General features: G+C 38.9%; 1 protein-coding gene across 4 annotated transcripts in view; it reads right to left on the reverse strand.

Annotated features, from left to right (window-relative positions):
- NRG3 (neuregulin 3) overlaps positions 1 to 24,678 on the reverse strand; it is a 1,067,441-nt gene that overhangs the window by 10,702 nt on the left and 1,032,061 nt on the right. For all 4 annotated transcript variants that reach the window (XM_036883956.2, XM_057505850.1, XM_036883955.2 and 1 more), the window contains exons 6-7: positions 21,155 to 21,281; positions 3,355 to 3,482 (exon numbers count right to left, since the gene is read on the reverse strand). In XM_036883956.2, the coding sequence (XP_036739851.2) occupies positions 3,355 to 3,482; positions 21,155 to 21,281 (255 nt within the window). The remainder of the gene's footprint in view (positions 1 to 3,354; positions 3,483 to 21,154; positions 21,282 to 24,678) is intronic.

Below are 24,678 nucleotides of genomic sequence, written 5' to 3' on the forward strand. Positions count from 1 at the left end.
TTGTGCTACATTCTCATTAACTCTGAAAATACCAATAAAACCATACAGAGAAAGATGAAAAGCATTTTCAAAATTTCAAAAACTATCAAGTTCCCCAAAAGAATTTTACCCATATCACCATATTATCTGGAGTTCTATTAACTTTTCCCCAGCATTATCACTGTTACTTCCAATTAATAAATGCAAAACAAAAATTCTCAAATATTATTTAGGTCAGAGTTTGAGAACCTGACATTTGAAGGCTAGTGGCCAGTTTGCTAGTCTGGGTGACTCTATATTCCTCAAGCTTCCTGAGTTTGCGCAAACAGCAGGCCATACTTGACAACATTATTATACCTTCATTCTTTATCATAGATATTTCTGGTATGTTGAGTCCGAAAGTGCCCAACAAGGGACCGCTAGTTAGGTTGCTAAGCCAACAAGTTTAAGGAGTTCTGTAATAGCTCATTTTTCCCCTCCCTTCCAGTTTTTCTATATACCATCCAATGGCAATTATGGAGTCCTTGGGGTACTCAAGCTTGGTGTTAGAGTTAACTGCATCTGGGTGTGCATCTCAGTGTGGCACTGGGTGGGGAGGTGCTTGCACTAGTCAGAGTCCTGGAGGGAAGGAGATGACACTCAATATTGGGTCATTTGGGGAGGTTTTACTATTTACAAAGATGTGTTCAAGTATTTGAGAAGAAAAAAAGCAACACAAGCTACTGTACATCAGGCCAGCAACAATGGAAAGCTGTTACAATTCTTGTGACTGAAGGAATGTGGGGAAGGGGTGCTTCCCAGAATGGAGAGAGAAAGGGTGTTCTAAGAAGAGGATCATCTGGCAGGTACTGTGGCCCCAGGAAGAGGCAACCAGACAGGAAAGGAGGGGGCAGAAGTGCCAGGACTTCAGGCTCCTCCTACCTCTCCATCTTCTGCCTATGCCACATACTGAACCAACAGCAGCCAGATGACACGGAAGCCTGCTGCCCTCCTGGTGTGCAGGGCAAGGTTAAGACTTGATATGGGTGCGAGGGGTGCAAAGGAGAGGTTCCTGCATCACACTGAAGGATTTTCACAGGATGGCTACTGGATTAAAAGAAATAAAGGATGCCAAGTATCTAGCACTGAGCCTGGCACATAGTAGTGGCGCAACACAGTGAATTCCCTGATTTCTCTGCCACGATTGACAACTCAGAGACTTACTAGTCACTGGAAACCCTCGACTTGTTTCACTGTAAAAAACTTACTATGTATTGTCTATAAAGAAGTTATATAGCCAAAATATAATGCAGTAAGGATGACATGACATAACAGATTTCTTCTTCAAAAAGGAAAACATTTTTTTTGGACTAAACATGAGAAATAATGGCTTTGAATTAATAGCTTTGTTTCATAGGGGACTTACCCAAATTAGTCATATTTGCAGTGCACAAAAAGAAATAAATTATTCATAGCTAGCTGAACTGTCACAACACCAGAGTCTACCAGAATGAACTACTGACCCATCTTAAAAAACAGGTCTATACCTACTGATCAATCAGATATTCAAGCCGTCTCACCCAGTGGCATTCAGGAAGTTATGGAGCAGTTTGCACGATGCATTAATCAGTGACCCGGGTATCAATCATGAAAACGCTGAGGTCTACTGCATGTTTTACAAAACAAAAGCTATGACATATTAAACTATAATTTACAAAGTTCTAAAAGCACTTTATAAATCAACCCTTGCCTATCTCTCAGGGTGTGATGCATGCCAGCAAACACTGCAATGTTATTGAACTAAACAAAAGGAAGTTCTCTTAAAAACGTCCTTACTTTATTTGTGAGTGATTCCTCAAAACCATGGGAGAAGCCAGTTTAGGAGGGGGCATATCAACAGACAAGGAATAGGGCTAGGGTGCTGTGTGCAGCTCAAATACATTAGAAGCTGCAATTATTTTTTATCTCAACTTTAAAACATTTATAGCATAATATAGTGCTAGAGTAATATTGTACACAATTATTATTTTACTTGACTGGATGAAATGCCACTTAAACATGTGTTAAAATCATCAGGGGAAAATACTGTTTCGGAGAACATATTCATCTTCTAAAAGGCTGGTAATTCTGGACTTATTTCCCTAATTAAAGAACGTCCATTAGGTCCAGTGAACTGAAATGCTCTTTTCACAGGCAACTATCTATAAATACTTCAACTGATATAAACCAAAACTTGCAGTTAATAACTCAAGCAATTATCCAGTAGGCAAGCATATTTCAATCCTGAAGAGAACATGTTTAAACCATTTTTTGAAAAAACTTAGCAAACCCTTGGTATCTCAGTCTCTACTCATTCAGAATAACAATAAAAAGCACCAGTATTGAGGATTACAATCAAGAGCGACTGAAAAACCTCATAGGAAATGTGGCCAGCATCAAGCATATCCTTTTTTGAGACTCACTGAGAGGCAAGGGATAAGACAGTTCCCTTGTATGCATGGTTTTCAAATCATTGCCTAGATACGTGACAACCAAAGGTCAACACATTTATCTTTCATTGCTGGGGACACCTATTTTTTACCTTTTCCTTTTTAAAAAGTAAATTTCATAATTAAAAAGTTAAATACTGTACTTCTCATTTAGAAAAAAAAGCTTAAATTATTGGACAACTTCTGTAAAGATGGAGGACATACATTTGGGTGCTCATAAATATAATGTCTCTTCTAACATTACTCCCAAACTTCGGCAACTGGTTTAAAGCAAAGACTTTCAGTCTTTGGAGTTCCAGATTCCTTATGTATAAAACACAGCATGTGACTAGGAGACGCAGAATTTCTTCAGCCTCAAAATATCATGAAATTTATAAGATAACTTTATTTTGGTTTCTCTCCCAAAGAACCAACTTCTACAATCAACTTGTAAGGAAGTGTCACCCCACTGATAACAACAGAAGATCTTCTAAATCAAAGGAGAAGATTTGCGAGGCTTCTTCCCCTACCCCGGATGTTTTCTTTGTGTGAGAAGCATGTTGGAAGTCCTGGAGTGTGTCATGTCAGCTGCCTAGAGAAGAATCAGTCATTTAATTTGCAGCCAGTGATAACGCAGGCTAGGAAAAATCATAGTTTTTCAGAATGCAATTGTTTCATTCACTGGTCTGTGCCTGCAGCTTTGTTGCATGCTGTTAATAGTTCCTTTAGGATTCTTCTAGGGGCATTGCTGGCTGCTGGTATCTTTGGGTTTACCTGCTGTGAGCTGCTGAAGCATCCACTCCACAGAGAACTACAGAAGCAAGAACAATCCTCTCTCCTGAATAATGTTGCCATTCCTTGGCATGTGTTGTTCAGCATTGTACACAATATGAGTGTGCCCATTCCCCCCATGACTAGCTACCTGTACCTGTGGTGGTTGACAGATTGGCTTCCTCTGTCAGCAGAAGGAACCTCCGGGAATGACTGGTGGCCGGCAAAACTTGACTCCATCATTTTCTCCAATGCAGTCACCGGATGCCTTTCCACCTTTGAATACTGTGGGAAATCACATACACAGAGTTGAGCTTTGTTAAGTTATGATAGGAAGGTCTGTGACGCTGTAGCTATGTATTGAAAAGTCCCAGTAACTTTTTTAGTGAGCATCTGATGAAGAGAATGATAGAGACACCATTTGCATCCCACTTCTCACACACAGAGTACACTCTTCCCTGCCTCCCCCAAAACTCTGTGTGATTAGATAAGGAATCCCGAGTTTGTCATCTCATGTCAATCTACACCCACAGCAAACTGTGCATGACTGCCAAAAACTCAGGTATGTTTCATTCAATGTATATTATTCAGAAAAGAAAACAATTAGTAGCTGGACTGCTGATAATAGGGATCCAATAAATGCTTATTGAATGAACCTCAGAACATCCTCAGAATTATTATGGAGGACATTGATCAGAGTATCTGCTCACCACTCTCCAGGTTTCCCTCTTTCAGCCTGTTACCAGGTAATTACCATTTCTAATGAGACATCTGTGAGCATTTCACTCTTTATAGTTATTAACCCTTGGTATCAGCTTTGACTACAATATCTCATAAGGCACAGGAGCCTGAAGAAAACCTATAGAGATGACACATTAACAAAAACTTTGCGCCAAAGGAAATATCACATAGCATCTCAAACAGGCAGCAAGTTCTCAAGTTTAACACTCCCTGGATATTTGGCACTTGAACAGGCAGCAAGGAATAGCAGGTTCCTCTTCTAGAAACTTCAGATGAACTCCATCTTGAGAAATGACATTTTTAGAATGATAACCGATCTAGAGAGATTCTGAAATCTGGTTATTATTATCCAATGCATGAACAAGAATTTCTCAGAAAAATAAAGACATATATGCAGTACATATATGGGAAGGTATATAAGAAGGCATTCATTGTAAAGGGATGAAAATCAGAATAGAGAAAATTAAATTTCAAGAATATCTAGTAAAGGCAAAGATTAAAGAAAAGTAGAGCTAGTGTTCATTTCTTGAGGTACAAATTGGCAATATGTTCCACAATGCATACTTTGATCTAGAATACTACTTTTAGGAATTTCATTATTAATATAATTATAAAAATTCAAAATGATGTAATCACCACAGTATGTCAGTGGTACAATTTTTAATTACAAAACAGAAAACCAACACAAAAGACAAACAACTGGAAACAATAGAAATGTCCACAAATGAATTCTATAGAGCCACTGAAAGAATAAAATCAAAGTACAGAAAAGCATGTATAATATGAATCCATTTGTATAAATAAGGAAAATGTACTAAACAGATACAGATATATTTTAAGTGTATGTATCTGTGTATATACATATATGTTTAGCTTTGTGCATATATATGCACACATATAAAGATTGCATATGTATACATAAGTATATACTTCTGTGTGTGGTTTTTTTGCATAAGTATGTGCTTCCCTAGCAACCATGCAAGGTGCAGAAGAAAAAAAAGTAAGGTAAACAATCAATATGTCTTATCCTTGGGGAAAAGAATATAAGTGGGCAAGGGCTATGGAGACTGGGGAAAATGTCATACAACTGTAAGTTCAAAAACTCTAAACATTTTCTTTTTAATTATTTCCAAAAAACCCACATAATGGCAATAATGACCATATCTTGAATCAGAATCTGTCTTCTACACAAGATTTACAGAAGCTGGTCAGACTTCTTGCAAAATGGAGTAAATTGACAGGGATTGAAAAGAGGATATGGAAATAATTTGGAAAACATGGTTGTTTTCAACAATCCAAAACTACAAAGACCCAGAAAACAATGGAAATACTTTGATGTGTGCTTCTTTATTGACTTGTTAAAGTTGTTTATTACAAACCATTCATGGAAAGAAATGAATAAACATGTTACTGAACTGTAACTAACATCCAGACATTTTATCTGATGTCCAGTTTCTATAGCAGACCTATTAGGGTTTTCTTTAGTTCTAATTTTTAATAGATTGGTTTAGAAGACAAACACATGCCTGCGTGTTTGCCTGGAAGGCTCAGAGAAACAAGTGAAATGATCTGGTGACATCTGTGACAAACTGTGGGAAGTCTCTGCTCTGCTCCTGCAAAGGAATATTGGGAGACGTCAGCTGAGTGTTTCTGGAGCCTCCAGAATTTCTAGAGAACTCATTGAATCATTAAAAGTCAGCAACCTATTCATTTTTTTAAAACAATGTGTGTCAGAAAGCCTAATTCAGCCCTTGGGCCATTAGTGCACAGTCTCCGCTTTGAATTAGACATTTAATCATTAGAACTAGAAGGTTTTGTTCAAAATCTGGATGAAAGTTTTGAATAGATCAACTTCTTACTTGTTCTTCTTATTTATAGTGTTTATAATAGCTATTGTGTTCTAATATTTTCTTTCAAATGTTTGGATTGTTATGATAACATATAGTTGCTTTCAATTATAATATTTTGGTCCATTGCCAAATTTTATTTGCTGTTGCCAAAATTTATTAATTTGGATTTGGATTTTTTTCCTTTCTCTCACAGCCTTTATGAGAATCCTTTTCATTTCAGTGGTTGTATTTAACCTGAGATTCAGTTTTAAATTGCTAGCATTTCTATCCAGCATTGGTTGAGACACGGCAACACATAAAAAACAAAAAACAAAAAACAAAAGTAATAATTTGGTAATTCTTCAAACTAATATTCCATGTAGGTTCAAATAGCTTCCAGTTTGCAGTTCTGACAAGTAAAAGATATGGAAATCATGATTTCTGTCCTTACAATAAGAATATACTAAACAAACTGACAAAGATTATTCTGATATCTATCAGATAACTGAGGTTTCAGGCAGATGACCACTCTGGAATCTGGAGAGACAAGTGAATACAGAGAATAGCAGTAAAGATCAGATCATCTACAGTACAATCTGCCAGAACCATAAATGGTAGGAACACTTGGGTGGAAATTTTAATAAGTTGTTGGAGTCTGTATGTGGACTAGAATGAGAATAAAAATCATATGGAGGGCTACAGTTTTAGGGAGGATTCCCACATTTTTGTGGGTCTTACCTCCAGAAACCACACCAGGTTCTGAACCAACCAAACCAAGCAAACACACACACACACACACACACACACACACACACACACACACACACACAAATCACCTCATGTGTCTGACAAAGGAAAGGGAAAAGTCACCATTTTGAAATGCATGTGTGGTGTTTGCCATTACAGATGCCTTCTTTCAGTGTAAAGGGACTTTACCGAAGCCTTTTACCACCTGAGGAAAGAGCATTTCCCTGACTCCATCCCCCTGTAGCCTTCCTGTCTCACATAAAGGGGGAAAAAGTGAAGAAACACTTGTGATGCTCACAGCCCAGGAATACAGGCCTGCTAAAAGTGTGAAATATGATCATAAGTTTGTAGATGAGTTTCCCTCCCCCATTCTTTAACACCATCAACAGGGCTCCATAAAACACCAGTAGATTACAGATGAACAGTTGTTAAGACAGACTCTGTTTAAGGGGGAGTTCTCAGGGAAACTCAAGATGTAGACAGAGACAACAAAACAACACTAAAAGATTGTAAAGCCCTTGGCAGATACAGCTACAGCAAGCATTAAAAAAATCCCAAATACTAGCCAGATTGGCATAAAACCTTACAGTAAAGGTGCATTTACCTCACTTTCTATTACTTAATTTTGTTTACCTTTTAACAAAACATTATAAAGAAAACAAAAACATTCTTGGAAAACAAGAAAAAAGATGAAGTCTGAAGAGAAAAGTAAGCACAAGAACTTGACTCAGGTACCATAGAAATGTTGGAATAACCAGACAGGGAATTTAAAATAAGCAAGATAAATATGCTTAGGGCTCAAAAGAGAAAGGTGGACAGCATGCAAGAGTAGATGGGAACTGTATGTCGAGAGATGGAAACTCTAAGATATATTCAAAGTGTTAGAAATCAAAACCCTAACAAAATAATGAACACATTTGATAGGCTCATCATTAGACTGGACAAAACCAAGGAAAGAATCAATGAGTTTGAGTATGAATCAATAGAAACTTTCTGAAATGAAACACAAAGCAAAAACTGAATACATAAATAAAAGCAAAAAGGAAAAGAAAAACAGAAAAAAAAAGAAAACAACAGAAAATAATCTTAAAGAACTGGGGAAAATTCAAATGGTATGACATATGTATAACTGGAATACCTGAAGAAGAAAGAGAGGATGGAGCAGGGGAAATGTCTGTCATAATAATGGCCAAAAACTTTCCAAAATTGTTGACAAATATCAAACCACAGATACCAGAAACTCAAAGAACACCAAAATGCCATGAAGGACAAATACCAACAAATCTACACCATAGTTATCATATTCAAACTGTATTTTTTAAAAAGGAACAGAAAAGAAAGAAAGAAAAAACACAAATATAAAACGCTGGAAAAAAAATACCCAGAGAAAGCAAAACCTTGCCTATTGGAGAAAAAGACTAAGAAATACAGTGGACTTCTAATCAGAAGTCATACAAACAAGAAGATAAAGCAGTGAAATATTTAAAGTGTTAAAAGAAAACAAAAAAGTACCAAACTAGGGATATATCTCAAGAGAAATTATCGGACAAATAAAAACTGAGGAAGTTCACCACCAGCAGACCCGTCCTGTAGTAAATTTTCAGAGAAGTTCTTCAGGGAGAAACAAAACAATATAGGGAAGAAACTCAGATCCCCATAAAAAAAGAAAAATGTCAGAGAAGTAATAAGTGATGGTAATATTTCATTTTTATTTTTATTAATAAATCGAATAGAAAAATAATGTTTGTTTAAAGCCTAACATATTGTGGATCTATTACATACACACATTGAATGACTGACAGCAATTTAATTAATTAATTTATTTTTATTAAGATATCATTGATATACACTCTTATGAAGGTTTCACAAGAAAAATAATGTAGTTATTACATTCACCCTTATTATCAAATCCCCCCCCATAGCCCATTGCAGTCACTGTCCATCAGTGTAGTAAGATGCCACAGAGTCCCTATTTAACTGACAGCAATTTTATAAAGGACAAAAGAGAGGAACTGGGAATACTCTGTTTTAGAATGCCTAAACTAACCAAGTGTTACTTAAAAGTGGACCTTATTAGTTGTAAACGTGTACCTCAAACTACTTAGCAACCACAATAAAAAGAAGTATAATTGATATGCTAGAAGAAGAGAGAAAATGGAATCATAGGAGATAATTAAAACCAGAGAAGGAAGAAATAGAAGAGAATGGAAGAAACAAAACATGTGTGAAGAAAGCAGTTATAAATATGGAACTTTAAATATGAATGGTCTAAATACACCAATTAAAAAACAGAAAATATTAGGATGGATGAAAAAAATCAACTATATGTTATTTATCTACCTATGGATTTGAGTTAATAACAAGACATCAGAAGGGTTTCATTAATTGTAACAAATATACTATATTAATGTACAAAGTTAATAACAGGGGAACCTGAGTATAGCATATTATATATGGGATTTCTGTCCTATCTTTGCAACTTCCCTATAAACTTAAACCTGTCCTAAAAAATAAAGTATGCTTTAAAAAAATAAATAAATAAAATATTATTTAAAAAGCAAAAGATATGCAACAAAAAAATGAATCTAGTGACTAAAGGCAGAATTCGGCCTCCCTTTAGTTCCCTGAGGAGCTCAGCTGTAGGTGCACAGCATACATAATCCACTCAGCAGAATGGTCTGCACTGACCCTCCTTAAAGGTAGTTTAACTAACAAGGATTACAGCCTTAGTACATTTTCTGCTCTACTCTGAAAGCATTTATTACAGTTCTTTCTAAAACTTACGCAGTTCTGTTCCTAGGAGGAGTTAAGATGGGCACAATTTTATCATAAGATATTATCTCCAGTGAAGTTTAAGGGTTCAGGCAGGCTGCCTGTCTGGCCTTCCCTATTAACATTTCTGTATAGTGTTACAAAGTGTGTCAGTTGATTCCCTGTTCTTTCCTTGCACTCAAACAGATCTTGCCTTAGTGTGTGTGTACATGATTTGTTAAAACCTCATTTAGTGTAATGTGCAAAATCTCATTTTAATAGTGAAGAAGGAGATGCCACCGTTCATTCACCGGTCCTTCCAACATGAGCAGACACAATTACCTTTTAAACACCCACAGTGGCCCTGGTCTATACTGTTATTTCATGGGGAAGCACTCATCCCAATTGGCTTCCCTGAAAGCATGCCTTTTGTAGGTGATCCCGGGTGCTAAGGGTGTCCACTGTTTGCGCTATCACCTGCTTTGCTCCTGAGACATTATTGGTAATTCACTGAAATCAACAGACCCATCAAATGAAGCAGGTGCCCCTTGGAAACAGAGCAAAGACCTTTCCAGGTCCACCAGCAGGCATGCAGCAGAAGTCAGAAGGTTAAATGGAAGCAGTGTCTGTGTTGGAAAGCCAGGACAGAGCTGATGATCACCCAGTCTGGAGCCAGAGACCATAAAGGCAGGAGGGAGGACATTTTTAAACCGTTTTAAATGTCTCTCTCTCTACATTGCTCCCAGCTCATCTATGTCTGCGTCAAAAAGTTATTTGTTGCAAATGTGGCTTAAGAGCTCACAGGATGGTGGAAATGAGTATTTATGACATGTTTTAGAGCATGATATCATCTGGATCTCTAATGCAAGTAATTAAAAACAACTTGACCATTGCTGCTATTTTGAGAATTTTTGTACATACACCAGAGCAGGAACAACTGTAACAATTATAGTCACTTTAATACATTTCCACTGAAATAAAATAATATAGCTAGATACCCTTTCCAGACACTAGGTGCAATAGCACACCTCCCCACCCCCTACCACCCACTGTCACACCTTAACCAGGCAACCCCTTTAGCTAGGGGGACTGGGCACATGTCATTTATTCTCTCTTCTCAGAGAGTTCTTTGCTATTCCCATTGTCAGGTTAACCTACAGACCTGCCTTCTATAAGTTCTAAGAGCACTTTCACTATTGGCTGTTGGCCTTGGTACAGTTGACGTGGGAGTGTCTGATTAAATCTACCACCTACAGTACTAAGTAAGCACCTCAAAGTAGGGACATTGTCATCTTATCCCTGGCCCTTAACATAGTGCCTGATACATACTAAATACGTAATATATATTTGAACAAATAGATGAATATGTGAACATCTAGTGAACCAGTGAGTTACAATTTGATATTTAAAACAAAAGACCCGGTTTTAGACTAGAGTTATTCAAAATTAACTGATTCACCCTACAAAGAAATAACCTCTTCTGACTAACCCCCTTCAAACTATCTAATGACCTTTAACTCTTAAGACTTAGTTCAAACATCACCTACTTTGGGCAGCCTTTGCTGATCCCCCCAGCCAATTTTAGATGTCCTTTCCCATTCTCTGATAGCACTGTGACTTAAGGTATCTATTATAAAAAATATGTATATGCTTATTCATTTGTTTCTATAACTAGCCTGTGAGCTCCCTGAAGGCAGGATCCATCTCTTGTGTTTGTATTTTTTTAAGCTCTTCATGTAGTGCCCAACAAAGAAAACCATTCAATCAGCATTAGGGACTAAATGAATGCTTCTCTCTACCATTTATCAAGGCTGTGTTAGGCATTAAATTCTTATTCTTCTCTGTTAGAGAGATTAATGCAAATATTACCTTCCAATTCTTTCTCATTGACCATTACTCCCATTAACCTATCTTTCCTAAGACGGTTATTTTAAAAACAATGGGAGAGCATCTAATTTTGTTCCTTTACTTTTCCCTTACATACATTTTCTCTCGATTTTAAGAGAGAAGAATGGATTCTCTCTCTTTTTGATCCTGGAACCAGACTGAGAAGTTTCACTCTCTTGCCTGGTCTCGTGGTTATAAATCTAACCCAGCTCTTTCTCTCACGAGGGACACAGCAAACGAGGTCAGGTCAGGCCTTTGAAACACAAATCCTTCATTTGTAAATGTTGGTAAGGAGCTAGATGCTTCTAAGCATGGCCAGGTCTAGTTCTGCAGCCTCTGAGTTAAGTGTTTCCAGAGTTCCTGTTGCTTCTCTGGACTCAGTGTTTCACATCATGTTAAATGACTGTAAAGTGAAACCTTTCTCCATGAATGTTTAATGAACTTAAGAGAATGCTAGACGCAGACAATTCATTTGTTTAACAGTGCAATTTGCAAGGAATTTCAAGTAGTTAACCTGGGCTTTGAGATAAATTAAAGACAGATTTGCCTGATATGGTAAGCGAACAGGAAATCTTCCCTCCCGAGGATTACAGCGTACATACCTGGGTAACCTGTCACCCTCCATGTAAAGGAAATAAGTGCCTGCAGTGGGAAGGTTGGTGATAGAACTGCTCTGCTAGGTGTTCAGGATTTCTTAGCGGACACATTCTACAACTTTAGCTTGGACTCTGAACTTCCACACCATTCTTGGCATTGGGAAAGAGCACTTTCTGTTGTGGGGGACTGTCCTCTGCATCGCAGCACATTATCAGTACTTCTTCCCTCTACTCAGAGGTGTCTGTAGCACTTTCCTCTCAAGTTGCAGCACCTAAAGTGTTTTCAGACTTTGCCAAATGTTCTTAAGGGGCCAAGGGCAACCTGTCCCCAAATATGCCACTTTGGCTTGTTGGACGATTCTGGGCGGGAGGTTCAGTGAGACCCTACGCTCTTAAGAGATACTTTTACCCCTCCCTTAAAGACATAGAAATATCTAAATTGGGGTCTTTGCCAAATGAGGGTTATTACCACAGATAAATTTAATCTGAGTAACCCATCTGTGTACCAGGGCAAACACCAAACTACCAGACATCTCTTTATTTTCCTGTGAATTGCCCTCCCCACTTTGAAGCCTCTGGCCCCTACCCTATTCTTTAGCTCAGGATGACATAGATACCTCATTTTACCACTCTGGCTTTGAACCTCTCAGGTTTGTGCGGTTCCTGTGTGAATGATAGTAAATTGATTTTCTCCCGTTAATCTTCTCATGTCAATTTAATTCTTAGATAAGCCAGAAGAACCTTGAACAGCAGAGTAAAAAATTTTCCTCCCTAAGAGTTCCCTGGGGCAACACTACTCCCTGTTGAGAACCACTAAGTCATAAAGATGGGTTTGGCCCTCAGCTACTCACTAGCTGTCTGAGGGAGGGTAAAACTTTCTTAAGCTTTGAGCCCCATTTCTTCCTCTGCACACACCCCGTGGGTATAAATTAAACAGTTGTTGGTAGGACCAAATGAGACAATGTATTTATATTATTTAGCATGTTTCTATGTGCGTGCACAGATGTTATTTGCTATTGCTAGTATCACTATTTCATTTGCCATTTTTTTACGATTATCATTGATATTTTTCATTGTTATTATGATTATTATTATAATTATTATTACAACCATTATTATTATCACTGATAATATCAGCCATTATCGTTGGTATTTCCTATAGCTTTTGCCAGAAGAAAAAATAGATAGACCTACAAAGGAAAAATACGGCCCCAAATTATCTTCAATACATTTGCATTTTTACATGCATGCAGAAATTCTGAGCCACCCATCAGATTACTGCTTTCTCTAAGGCTGCGAGTGCTGCTTGGCCTCCAACCACACAGATGTCCAGACACTATCCTTATGTATCTTAAGTACAGCATTTAAAGCAAAGCAAATGTTTTTATAATGTTCAGTTCCTTTTTAATGGACTATTGGTATGTATTCTCCACTACTATTTCCTCTCATACCATAGGGCATGACAAATTGCAGTCAAATCGTTCCTTGGTTCTTTTAATAAAATTATTAGCAAGAATATCACCATATAGTTTACCAAAGTAGAAATCTGGCTAGAAATACATGGGCAGATAATATATTATATTCTCAAATAGTGAAATGTATTTTTAAAAAAAGGAACAAGTCCCAAATGGAATAATTTGCTACCGCATGACAGCGAACTTGAGACTTAATTCCAATTTCAAGCTATCCCAGGAATGTGACCTTCTCAGTCAATCTGCAATTTCCTGATCAGCACAGTCAGGTAATCTGCATGATAATAACACTGCTGGTCCCTTCCCCACCCCTAAAATGACCTGAAATAATCCTTTCTTTTCTTTTGCTAATAAATTCCTTTCCCTACCCTCTTGCCTATGAAAACCTTCCACTCTGCACTTCTCTCTGCTTGTTGGATGGGATGTTCCTCCAATCATGAATTAATGAAGCCAAGTAGCTCTTCAAATTTACTCAGTTGAATTGTTATTCTTTAACAAATGTAGATAAATAATTTGTTCTCCTATTAGCCAATGAAATGTTGACGAATGGATATCTAAGCTGATAGTGACCCAAATTGCTTTATAGCACTGAAACAAATCTGTGCCTTTGAGAATGCCACTTGTTCACCCCAGTCTACTCTGGTTTAAAGGACATGCTGAGGTAGTCCCTCAGCCCAAGCTGACAATGCATAGAATGCTCTGGCTGCATGCAGTTGTCTCTTCAATGCACCTTGCCTCCTTTTTCAGCATCCTTAAATGTCTTCCTCTCATATCCATTCTCTGTCTGAACTCCTGGTGTCTGTGCAACTCTTTAGACTTATGATCCCCTGAAATGTGATATCCTAGCTGACCACACCACAGTTCAGAGACAAAATGTCCTAGATAGGCTCTCTTTATCCAAAGTGGGATGAGTATTAAGTGTAAGGCTGGAGCAAGGAAAAACAAGGACATGCAAACAGAACAGAGAGATACCATAAAAGGAGAACAGACCAGACCCCAAGGTCCATGCCTTATATGGAAAGGGGACAGCTCTTCCTGAATTCCAACCTTCTGATGTGCCAACTAAGACCCGGATGTCAGCCTCCTCCCTCTTGGAAGGAAAAAAAGTTTCTCGTTATCTATTATGTCACCTTTAGCCAATCATACCTCTCCACGCCCCCTAGGATAGCTTGCCCACTCCTCCCCCTCCTAACCCCTTATAAGCCCCCACCTCCCTGACCGGGTGCGACTTCCTCAGCCTCCATTTATGTAGACTGGTGAAACTTGCCCGGGAATTGCACTCAAATAAACTGCCTGGCCCTTTGTTGCCTCTTGTCACCTGCTTATTTTGGCTACAATTTATCTTACATTTGGTGCCGATCCGAAACCCAGGAAGGAGCGTGAGCATGGGGCCCCGACCAGCCATAGGCGGCCCTGCCCCCTCCTTCCCCTACCCGGGACCTCAGCCTGCTCTCCGCTGCATGGACTATTTTCTGGTGAGCCCCTCAGTTTCCCCAGGTCTGTTTCCCTTAGTAACTCTGTTTCACCTGGTCCATCTGAAATCATAGATACATCCAGGTTGGGGCATCCAGCCCATCCTTTGCGGGTATCCGGGATACCCGCACCTGGCCCTGTGGTGTGAGAGACGTCCCTCACCCAGGCTCCCAGGGTGTCTCCCCTGACTTGGCTTGCCTGGGATGCTGGGCATTCCTCTCAGCAGGATTAGTTGGGGAGTGGGGCAGACATGGGGAATCAGCCCTCAAAAGCGGAGGCTCAGACCCCGTTGCAGTGTCTCATTTCTAATTTGGTTACTCTGTATTTGTCCCGGGAAACTCGCAAAAGGAAGCTAGCCTTTCTTTGCTCTGAGGCTGGGCCTAAGTATCCCTTGGGACAATCAATTTCACTGGCCCCCTGAGGGAACTTTCAATTTTGGCCTCCTCACAGACTTGACTAATTATTGCCACCGGAGTGGAGAGTGTAGTGAAATCCCATATTTTCAGGCTTTGTGGACATTGCACTACTGCCCAAACCTTTACGTTAAGTGTTCAACAACCCAAGTTCTCCTAGCCCGATCTCCAGTTAAAAATTGTGAGCCTCTTACTCTGCCCAGTCCTTCTTCCTTTTCAGATCTGAGAGAAGAGCTTAGTCTCCCACCTCCCTCAGCTCGCTACCCCCACCCCTCTCCACCATCATCTTTAAGTTCTTTGTCCTCCCCATGTTGCTGCCATATTAAAGTCCTACATTCTCAACCATGCCATTGTCCTGCTCTCCTCTTCCGGTGGCTGCACCACCCCCTCCCCCTCTCCTTCTGCCTTCACCACCCTCTTCCCCCACCAGAACACACTCCTCCCACCCTCCAGTTCTGGAAGCCATGCACAAGAAGCTAAAGAGAAAAAAAGCAATTAAATATCAGTAACTCAAATCTTTATATCAGTTTGTCTGTCTGTGTATATGTTTTTATATGAAAAGTGTTGCTAACTGTAGTCATTATGTCTCAATTTGCATGTTTGTGTGTCTAAGTGTGTAAATGAAAAATATTTTCCTACCTCTGGATGGTATTTATAAAAATTGATTTAAAAACAAGCACTTGTGAAAATTGGGCATTCTAAAACTTCCAGAAAATCTAATAAAAAATATTAAGCATTAATATTAATTTAAGTTGAACTGAAACAGACATGTCCTTATGGTTATCAGCTGCCTAAGTTGACCTAAAGTCATTTAAGTTGATGTTATCTGTTAAATCTTTCAAGAATAAAATGCTTAGAGGCTTGACTTTGTCTAATGTTCAGTAGAAGTTTTGTAAGTAATCTAGCATAGTTGTTAAGAAAGAGTAAAGTAAGTGTAGCAAGTGAACATCTTAATAATTATGTGTTACAGTGTGTATACCTATAAACAGCCTGAGAATCTTTGTGGTAACCTCAAACCTTAAAGCTTTGCTATGTTTAAACATATTTTGTGCTTAATGAGATTGTGCTGTAAAGCACACAATTCCAGAAATTATAAAATGTGTTTCCAAATTTTTCAAACAATGCTAGTGTAACAGTTTATAATAGCCTACCTCTCAGTGTTCACTGAATATTAAGGTACCTAGTGGTTTTAAGTTCCAATTAAAAGTAGTTAAAGTAATAAGGAAAACATTTTTGCATGCTAAAGAATGTGTCTTTTGATAAAAGAAAGTAACTTTGTTCTAAAGTACAGCTGTTTATTTAAAGAGGGAGAACTCTAAATGTAAAAGGAAGTTGTAGAAAGTTTGTGGAAGAATTGATATGGTCATGCTATATAAAATTAAGGCAAATGAGTCTCCGTATCAAGTACACAGCAAAATTAGAATTTTGTTTTCAGTTAAAAAGACAAAGTTTTCTTAAACTGTTAGTCTGCTCTTAATGTTGAAAGATTGCAAAAGGTTTTCTAATTGTTTTATCAAAGCAGTTTCTCATGCTCAAAGTCTCAATGAGTTGTCTGAGTATTTAAGATAATGAGATTTTAATATTAAAAGGACTAAAAGCTAAACTTTTCTAACTTTTCTTTACTTGCCTTTGAGGTATTTTTTTGTCATTCTGGTTAAATGGATAAGTATTGCTTCATGGCAACCTATAATCCTATTTAAGCAAGTGCCAAAAAAAAAAAAAATCAAATTCAAAAAGGTCTTTTACCTCTAGCTAACTCTGATATGTTCCAGAGGGCCCCTGGAACATGTCAGAGGAATTTTTTTTCTCATTGGAGAAAGTATTTGGCTAATTTGGCTTATTTATCTGATATATAATTACCTGCCTAATTACCTGGAAAGCACTGTCAAAGGGAATGATGTTAAACTTTGTTACTGAATGTTTTGTGTTACGGAAATATCCAAATTTCCTTATGACAACTGTCTTACAGTAAGCTCTCATCAGATCTTTAACCATTGTCATTTGTAAGTCTTTTGTCATCTATACTCACTATTTTATTACTCCTAATCTAATAAAAAACTAGATTTCAGCAGAACAGGTATTAGTTACATAGGATTAAGTAAACTAAGGAAGATTATTTTGTGGCTTTTTGTTTCAAATGTTGTTGATAAAGTGTTTTAAGCTTTTTCTCTTAAGCTGACAACAGTTTAGTAAATGACTGCCTTTATAAGCAGAATTGAAACTTTATCTTTCTCTCTACCTGATCCCTCCAGAATTTAAAAACTCTCAGTGACTATTTTTATATTTCATGGCAGTATGTTTATTTGCACAAGTTCAACAAGAATCTGCTTTCCTTGAAAGAAGACCAATTAAAAACACTGGTTATATTACCAAGGCTTTGACTGGAACATCATACCTGAGAGACACGTGTGTAAACTCAGATATGAACAGACAGCTTTAAAGAACTAAGTTTGACTTTATAAAGCCAACAAAGCCCCTTAGAAGAACTGGCCTGGTACCTTGCTTACAGGGTTCCCAGCAGCCTTACCAGGTGAGTAAAGAAGGTCACTTCCTGGCAGGTGCAGGAACCTCAGGAATGTCTTGGGAACCTCAAGAAGAGAGGAATTCACCCAAATGTACAGGTACTGCAGGCACAACCTGATGGCAAGTCTGGCTTAGCTGTCTGGCCTCGAGAAGCCTTTAAAAGTTCAATCTGAAATTCCTTACAAAAAGTTCCAGCAAAGTACATTCAAAAGAGCCTATGTAATCAATTACTCTTCTTGCTGCACTTATGCAAATAATCAAGCCAACTGTTAATTATTTTCTTAATCTGGCTACTTCTAATAAGAATGAGGGTGATTTTAGAGAAAGTATTGTTTCAATAATGCAGTCTTATCTATACTAAATCCTAATACTAGTCATTGAGATGTAAACTCAATCCAGAATTCCAGTCCCCCATAATGGCCTGGCTAATGACCCTACTGGGCCCCTTAATCACAGTTTGTGGTTTACTCTTAGTTGCCCCTTGTGTCCTCAGGTTCCTCCAACAGCGGCTAACCCAGATGACCTGGGTCGCCATCAACCAGATGTTACTTCACCATTACACACCTCTTCCCACTGAACCCCCTCCTTCTGCCTAATACCAGCTTCAAACCCCCAAGATGCCCCTTGTCAGTCGGAAGTAGCCAGATTGAGTCACCGCCCATTATGACCAAAAGGCTGGAATGTTAGGCTGGAGGAAGGAAAAACAAGGACATGCAAACAGAACAGAGAGATACCATAAAAGGAGAACAGACCAGACCCCAATGTCCATGCCTTATATGGAAAGGGGACAGTTCTTCCTGAATTTCATCCTTCTGATGTGCCAACTAAGCCCCAGATGTCAGCCTCCTCCCTTTTGGAAGGAAAAAAAGTTTCTAGTTGTCTATTATGTCACCTTTAGGCCATCATACCTCTCCACGCCCCCTAGGATAGCTTGCCCACTCCTCCCCCTCCTAACCCCTTATAAGCCCCCACCTCCCTGACTGGGTGTGACTTCCCCAGCCTCCATTTACGTAGACTGGTGAACCTTGCCCGGGAATTGCGTTCAAATAAACTGCCTGGCCCTTTGTTGCCTCTTGTCGCTTGCTTATTTTGGCTACAATTTATCTTACATTAAGAAAACACTTTTCCACATCCTATCTTGGGCCCTCCTGGGAATAGCCCAGTGGAGCCCAATCTTTCCTGCCTTGAGCAAACACAGAAAATGCTGGAGAAGTGGGAAGGTGGATGAAGAGTTCTGACTGTAGGAACCCCTACAATTCGTACTTTCTTTCCTGTTATTCGAGGGGTGGGAAAGTACATGAGTGAGAGCTTCAGCTAATATTGCTTTAAAAGTAAAAATAGTAAAGAATATGAATGAATGCCCACTCAGAGGGGACAGATGAAAAGACTGAAGTAGCCACTTTGTGGATCATATTGCTACCTCCCAAATGAGTCTGTGGAGATCATAAAGCAGACAGGAAATATTATTGGTCATACATTTGTCAAAAAAGGAGGATACAAAACTGCATGTGTGTGTTCTGTCTGCAAACCTGTAAAATGCCAGGGGATTGACTAAGAGTCTGTTCTCTTGAGACAGGCTTATCTGAGTCCTCTTTTTTCACTAGGCCTCAACTTTGGTCTATAAAGACCACAGATGCTCAGCACAAAGGAGCTCATCCACTCACTGCCACACTAAATGACTTGAGTAAATTCTAACATAGTTCTTAATAGCTCAAGGCTGCTCTCCTAGGATAACCCTAGCTCCCCTTAAAGTACCTAAGTGAAAAAACAAACGAACAAATAGAAAAACTCAAGGCCTCCTGAAGCATTTACTGTTTATTCTAGTGAGCCTGAGGATAAGCCCCTGACCTCCCTTTTTTAGAGCAGTTACTAAAAAGGTCTTATAACTGTAAACCTTCCTCTCTCACACTGTGATGTATATGTATCTCCTACAACCCAGAAGTGTCATTTTCAAGGAGCTGGGAGCCATTTCTCTGAAATGAAATCACTAGGAAGGATAGGGCCTTTTCCCTGTCTCTGAGGAAATAGAGAATACTAAGGTCAAAAATTGCCAGCTAACAGACACAGCTGCCCTATGGCTTTTACTCTGACCAACTTTTTGTAATATTCCCCTTGCCCAACTCTGCAAAGCCCCAAGGTGTACCCCTCCCTATTCCCTCTAAAACATCCAGTCACATCTGTACAAATTAAAGTTGAGTTTAGTTCACACTGGACCCTCTGCTGTAACACAATTCTGATGAAAATCTGTTCTTGGTACTGTAACTAGTGGCTGGCTGGCTTTATCTTTTACAGGTCCAGTTTCTAAGGGACTGAAGCCCTCCATTACTGGGTTTGTTTTAGGGTGGAAGTGTAATACCTTAGAAATCATTAGCAAAAACATTCTCTCTGTTTCAGAAAAGAACAATCCTACAGACACCATGATTACAAATGGAACAAAACTTTGCTCAGAAGCAGTTCTTATTTATGAATTCTGAGTTAAACATAGAAGTACATCTGTTATATACAACATAATGGTGACTTTCTGGGTAATGATTTCTTAGAATCACAAATGGTGTATAAATTACCAGCGATTTATACATTTGGAGGGGTGTGAACATGTCCTGGGTGATTGCCTATTATACTCAAATACTAGGTTTACACCATGGCCTTTGTTGCTTCCTTAGAATCTGGAAGGGCAATCTTTTTTGAGGGTAAAGAATTGCTACTCTGGGAGGCATATTTCAGAATGCCTTAGGCAATACTCAAGTTTCTTTAATTTAGTGTTTTGTAATCTATCTCAGAAGTGATTAAAACTGCTTTAGAAAGAATGTAGGATTCAGAAAGTTTGCATTTAACTTCAAGTCCTGCTATCTGTGTAAACACAGACTCTAGGACCCCAGCCCTCACCTCTCACCTTTTTCACCTTTGACTTTTCACATTCCTTACCTTGGAGTTGCCTGAACATTGCATGCATTCTCAGGCTTTATTCTTTCTGTTTGTTCCAGTCTCTTGTCCTTTGTTCTTTGACTATCTGATAAATTTTCATATTCTTTAAAATCCAGGTCGAGTCTGCCTTTGTTGTGAGTCAGGTTCCACATCTGCCCCCACCCACCTCCCTTTGGGCTCTTCTCCAATCTCTGTTGCAGTATCAACCATCTCAGCCCACACACCTCCCCTGGTTCTGGTGTTTGTATTTCTTGCAATACCCAGCTTCCCATATAGTGGGGAACATTGTATCCTTGGTGCCTATCATAATTTCTGCCACAAAGTAAGGATTCAGTAAGTGATTATTGAACAAACAGCTGAAGATATTTTTGCTTCCAGAGATTTACACTACAGATTGTAATCAAGAGCTGAGATTTAGTTTTTCTCTTTCTCATCCATACACATGTACATGTGCATATACAGAACTGCAAGATGATTTAAGGAAAAAAATTTACAAAGTACTGAAAAAAAAATACAAGTCTGATAGCAGGCTTACCCTCCCCTCTGGACTGGGAGCTTGCAAGTGGGCTGTAGAAAGACATGTACAGACATGTAACTTACATTTTGCAGCTGGACATGATTCTTCACCAAGTTCTCTGGCTTTACCATTGCGCTGGATGCTTTGAGACTGTAGTGTTTAGCATTTTGTGGCTCTTTCAGCTGCTCTTGGATTTGTTTAGCTTGTTTCCTGCAGATTTAAATAAACAAATGTATAAATGATCACACAAAGTGAATCCATTCACATTTTGGGGAGTTAATTCATTTCCAGCATCTGTACGTGTCATTTGCTAAAGCTAGATAAACTCAGATAACAAAGAGAATCCTTATCTCATTTTTAACCCCACAAAGAAATGCTTCCAATCTGGAGAGCAGCTGGTATTATCCATCCTCACCCAGGGATTCACACCCAACAGCACCATAAAGGCAAACAGAAGCATAATGAGTTCTCCTGGCCCCATGGATACAAAAGATCCCTAACCTGAATGCTCAGCTGCAAAGAAGTAGAAATGCTCTGAAGAAGTGACCAGAGGAAAAATTGGAAGCTCAGGCCAGAAGCCCGTATAACATATTTGCCAAGTTACATTTATGTTTATGTGATTCAAATATGTGTAGGCTTGATTGCATGGCTTGAAAATATACCACAACCTGTGTATATTTTCTCTTTTACAGTTTAGGAACAGCTCATTTACTGTTACCATCAGCCCTAAATGGAAAGATTTTTGTTCTTACTTTGTAAATAATAAAAATAATTAACTCTTTAAGAGCACCTACTATGTGCCAATAATCATTTTTAGTGTTTTACGTGTATTCACTCACTTATTCTTCACAATAATTCTATGTGATGAGGCCCTGATCCTATACTCATTTAAGAGATGAGAAAACAGGCATAGAGAAAGTAAGTAATTTTCCCAGTCACACAGCGAGGAAGTGGTAGAGCTGGCTTTGAACTCTGCCAATCTGGCCACGTGCTCTGCATTTTCAGCCACCACTCAGGTTTCCCAGAACTGCCAAACCACCTGCCTGTGGTCCTGCAGCTTCTCTGGCCTGCTTGTGCTGCAGGACCGTTGCTGAGGCATTCAGAGGCTCTGACAGAAGGAAGTGATGCATTACTGCCTTATTACCTGCTCTCTCCTAAGAACTTTATAGCAATTAGCTATCAGCCACCAGCAGAAGTTTCAGGACCCATAACAAATAAACGAAGACTGCAGAATCATCCCCCTTGAACTTGGCTCTGTTCCCCAAGATCCCTGTCAAGGGTAGAGCCTCTGATAGAATGTGTGCACCAGCTCTTGCAGGGAGCTTCTTCAGGCAGCTTTGAATCCCAGCTCTGCCACTCACTGGTTTTGTATGGATTTCCAAAACCTCTCTGAGTCTCTGTTTCCTCATCTGTAAATAGCATTTGTAAAAATTCTCTCCCGTGGATGCTGTGGAAATTGAATGTGAGGACAAACATAAAGTGTTCATATGCTTTCTTCCTCATCATTTAGTGAGCTTAGTGGCTCAGGCAGATGCTGCAGAGGACTTAGAACATTAGCACAATGATAAAAGAAAAGATTGTATTAATTGCATGTCTCACAAGCAAGTCACAGTGGTTGCCAAAGGATTTGGCGGCTCTGAGCACCATTAACTCTTTTGAATGTACAACACCAGTGTGATGTAGCTCTTTTTGTTTAAATATTTCTTTTATCTTTTCAATTACTGGAGGGGTGGGGGTACTTTTCTCTCCAGTACTCTTAGTTATTATAATCCAGTTGGATTATTAAGAGTACTGGAGACAAAAGGCTAATCTGTAGCCTATTGTTAAAAATAAATCTATCATACCAATGTTTTAAGAAACATAGTATGGCCACTAAATCCTATCAGGGATTCATCAATGAAGCAAATGGGAGATAAGATACTCTCCTAAGAATTAAATAGTAAAGTACTTATTTTTTTCAGTAATTCCATATTTCAGTGTCTGGGAAATGTAAACTTCTAAAAGGAGGTTTCCTCATAAAAATGTCTGACTGTATGTCCTAAATCCTTTTATAATTTGCTTTCCTTTACTTGCCTCTCAGTCGAGTCCTGACGCACTAATATTCCAGGATAAATGGGCTTCCCTTCCTGAAACTACCTCCTTCTCTATCATCCATTCCCTGTCCCAGGAACACACATTTTTGCCAGCAAGTGGGAACAAAGGAAATGAGAAGCATCTGATTACAATGTCATTGACTCTCTCATGAGAATAGTTGCTCTGGGAAATATAAAACACAGACATTGCATACGGGAACCCTACAAGCCTCACAGTGTCAGTGTTAAAATTTGATAGTTCATTGAGTCTAAGTTTCTCTGGCCCAATTCATTGGGAAAAAAAGAGATGTAAATTATGGAATACTAGACATCAGGAGTCCATTGGTAGATGACATTTGTAATGTTGTCCATTAGGTTCTCAGGGAAGCAGACACTGAAAAGGAGATAGCATGTGGGGTTTTTTATTAATGGGTGGCTCTTTGGATCAACACTTGTGGAAACAAAGGGAAGGAAGCAGGATGAAGCAGAGGGAGAAGATGGGATGTGACGTGGTCTCAGAGAAGACCTCAGCAGAAGAGCTCTCTGTGGGAGCTCAGGAACTGGCCTGGCTTTGCACCCAAGTTGGGGCAAAGGGCTAGCCTTCAGAGCTTCACACTCACCTGTCTGTCATCAGGATGCTGGCTCTCTCAGGTCAGAGCCTGTGCTTTAAAAAAACCAACTCTCATCAAAACTGTATTTTAGCAACTAGAAGACTAAAACCTTCACTACTGAAAAGAATCATAGCAGCATATCAAAACATCTGTTACCTGTCCTTAAAAGGCTCTCTTTGTGATCTAAAATCAATGTCAGACGGTGATAGCCTACAATCAGGGCAGGCTGCTACCATATCTGCTTTTTACTGGTACCACCAGTTCTCCTTTTTCTTCCTGTATTTTCCAGTTGTGATGACAATTTGATCCAGCTTCTGCCTCCTGGAACATCTCTTCTTCTATTCCAGTTCCTTTTTTTAGAGCTGAGCCATGTCTTACATGTCCAAGTTTACTAAGGGCTCCTAAGCCAGCCTCATACTTCTTAACTCCTATGAGTTGAAAGTAAAAAGAAAACCTAAAATTTAAAGTTGTTATGTGAGCCATATCAGCCAAATGTGAAAGGCTCAATTAATAGTTCTGTTACCTATTTATGGGAATATTTGGGCTAATTGGAAGTGACAAGAAGAGAATTTCTTTCCTCATCTTCTTTAGAGTTATTGGGGTCCAATTAACTCATTTAGAAAACCCTCTTGACTTCAACCTCATCTTGTTACCTACCTTCAGACTTTCATCAGCTAACAATATGACGTGATATTCTACCTGGCAAGGCCATGCCATACCAAGGGTCTCAGGAGAATGGAGAAAAGGTGAGAGTAGCAGGATCTGAGGCATTATGGGAACTAAAACATAAATGACCAAGAAGGTGAGCTTTTGGGTAACTCCTGATTTTCTATGGTCAGGACTGTACGTGTCAGCATATAGGATATAAGTTCAAGTGAGTTTGGAGACCAGAGTTAGAGAGGTCCTAGAATCCTTGAAGGCCTG

This window comes from Manis pentadactyla, chromosome 8 (assembly GCF_030020395.1).
Source record: "Manis pentadactyla isolate mManPen7 chromosome 8, mManPen7.hap1, whole genome shotgun sequence".
NCBI lineage: Eukaryota > Metazoa > Chordata > Mammalia > Pholidota > Manidae > Manis > Manis pentadactyla.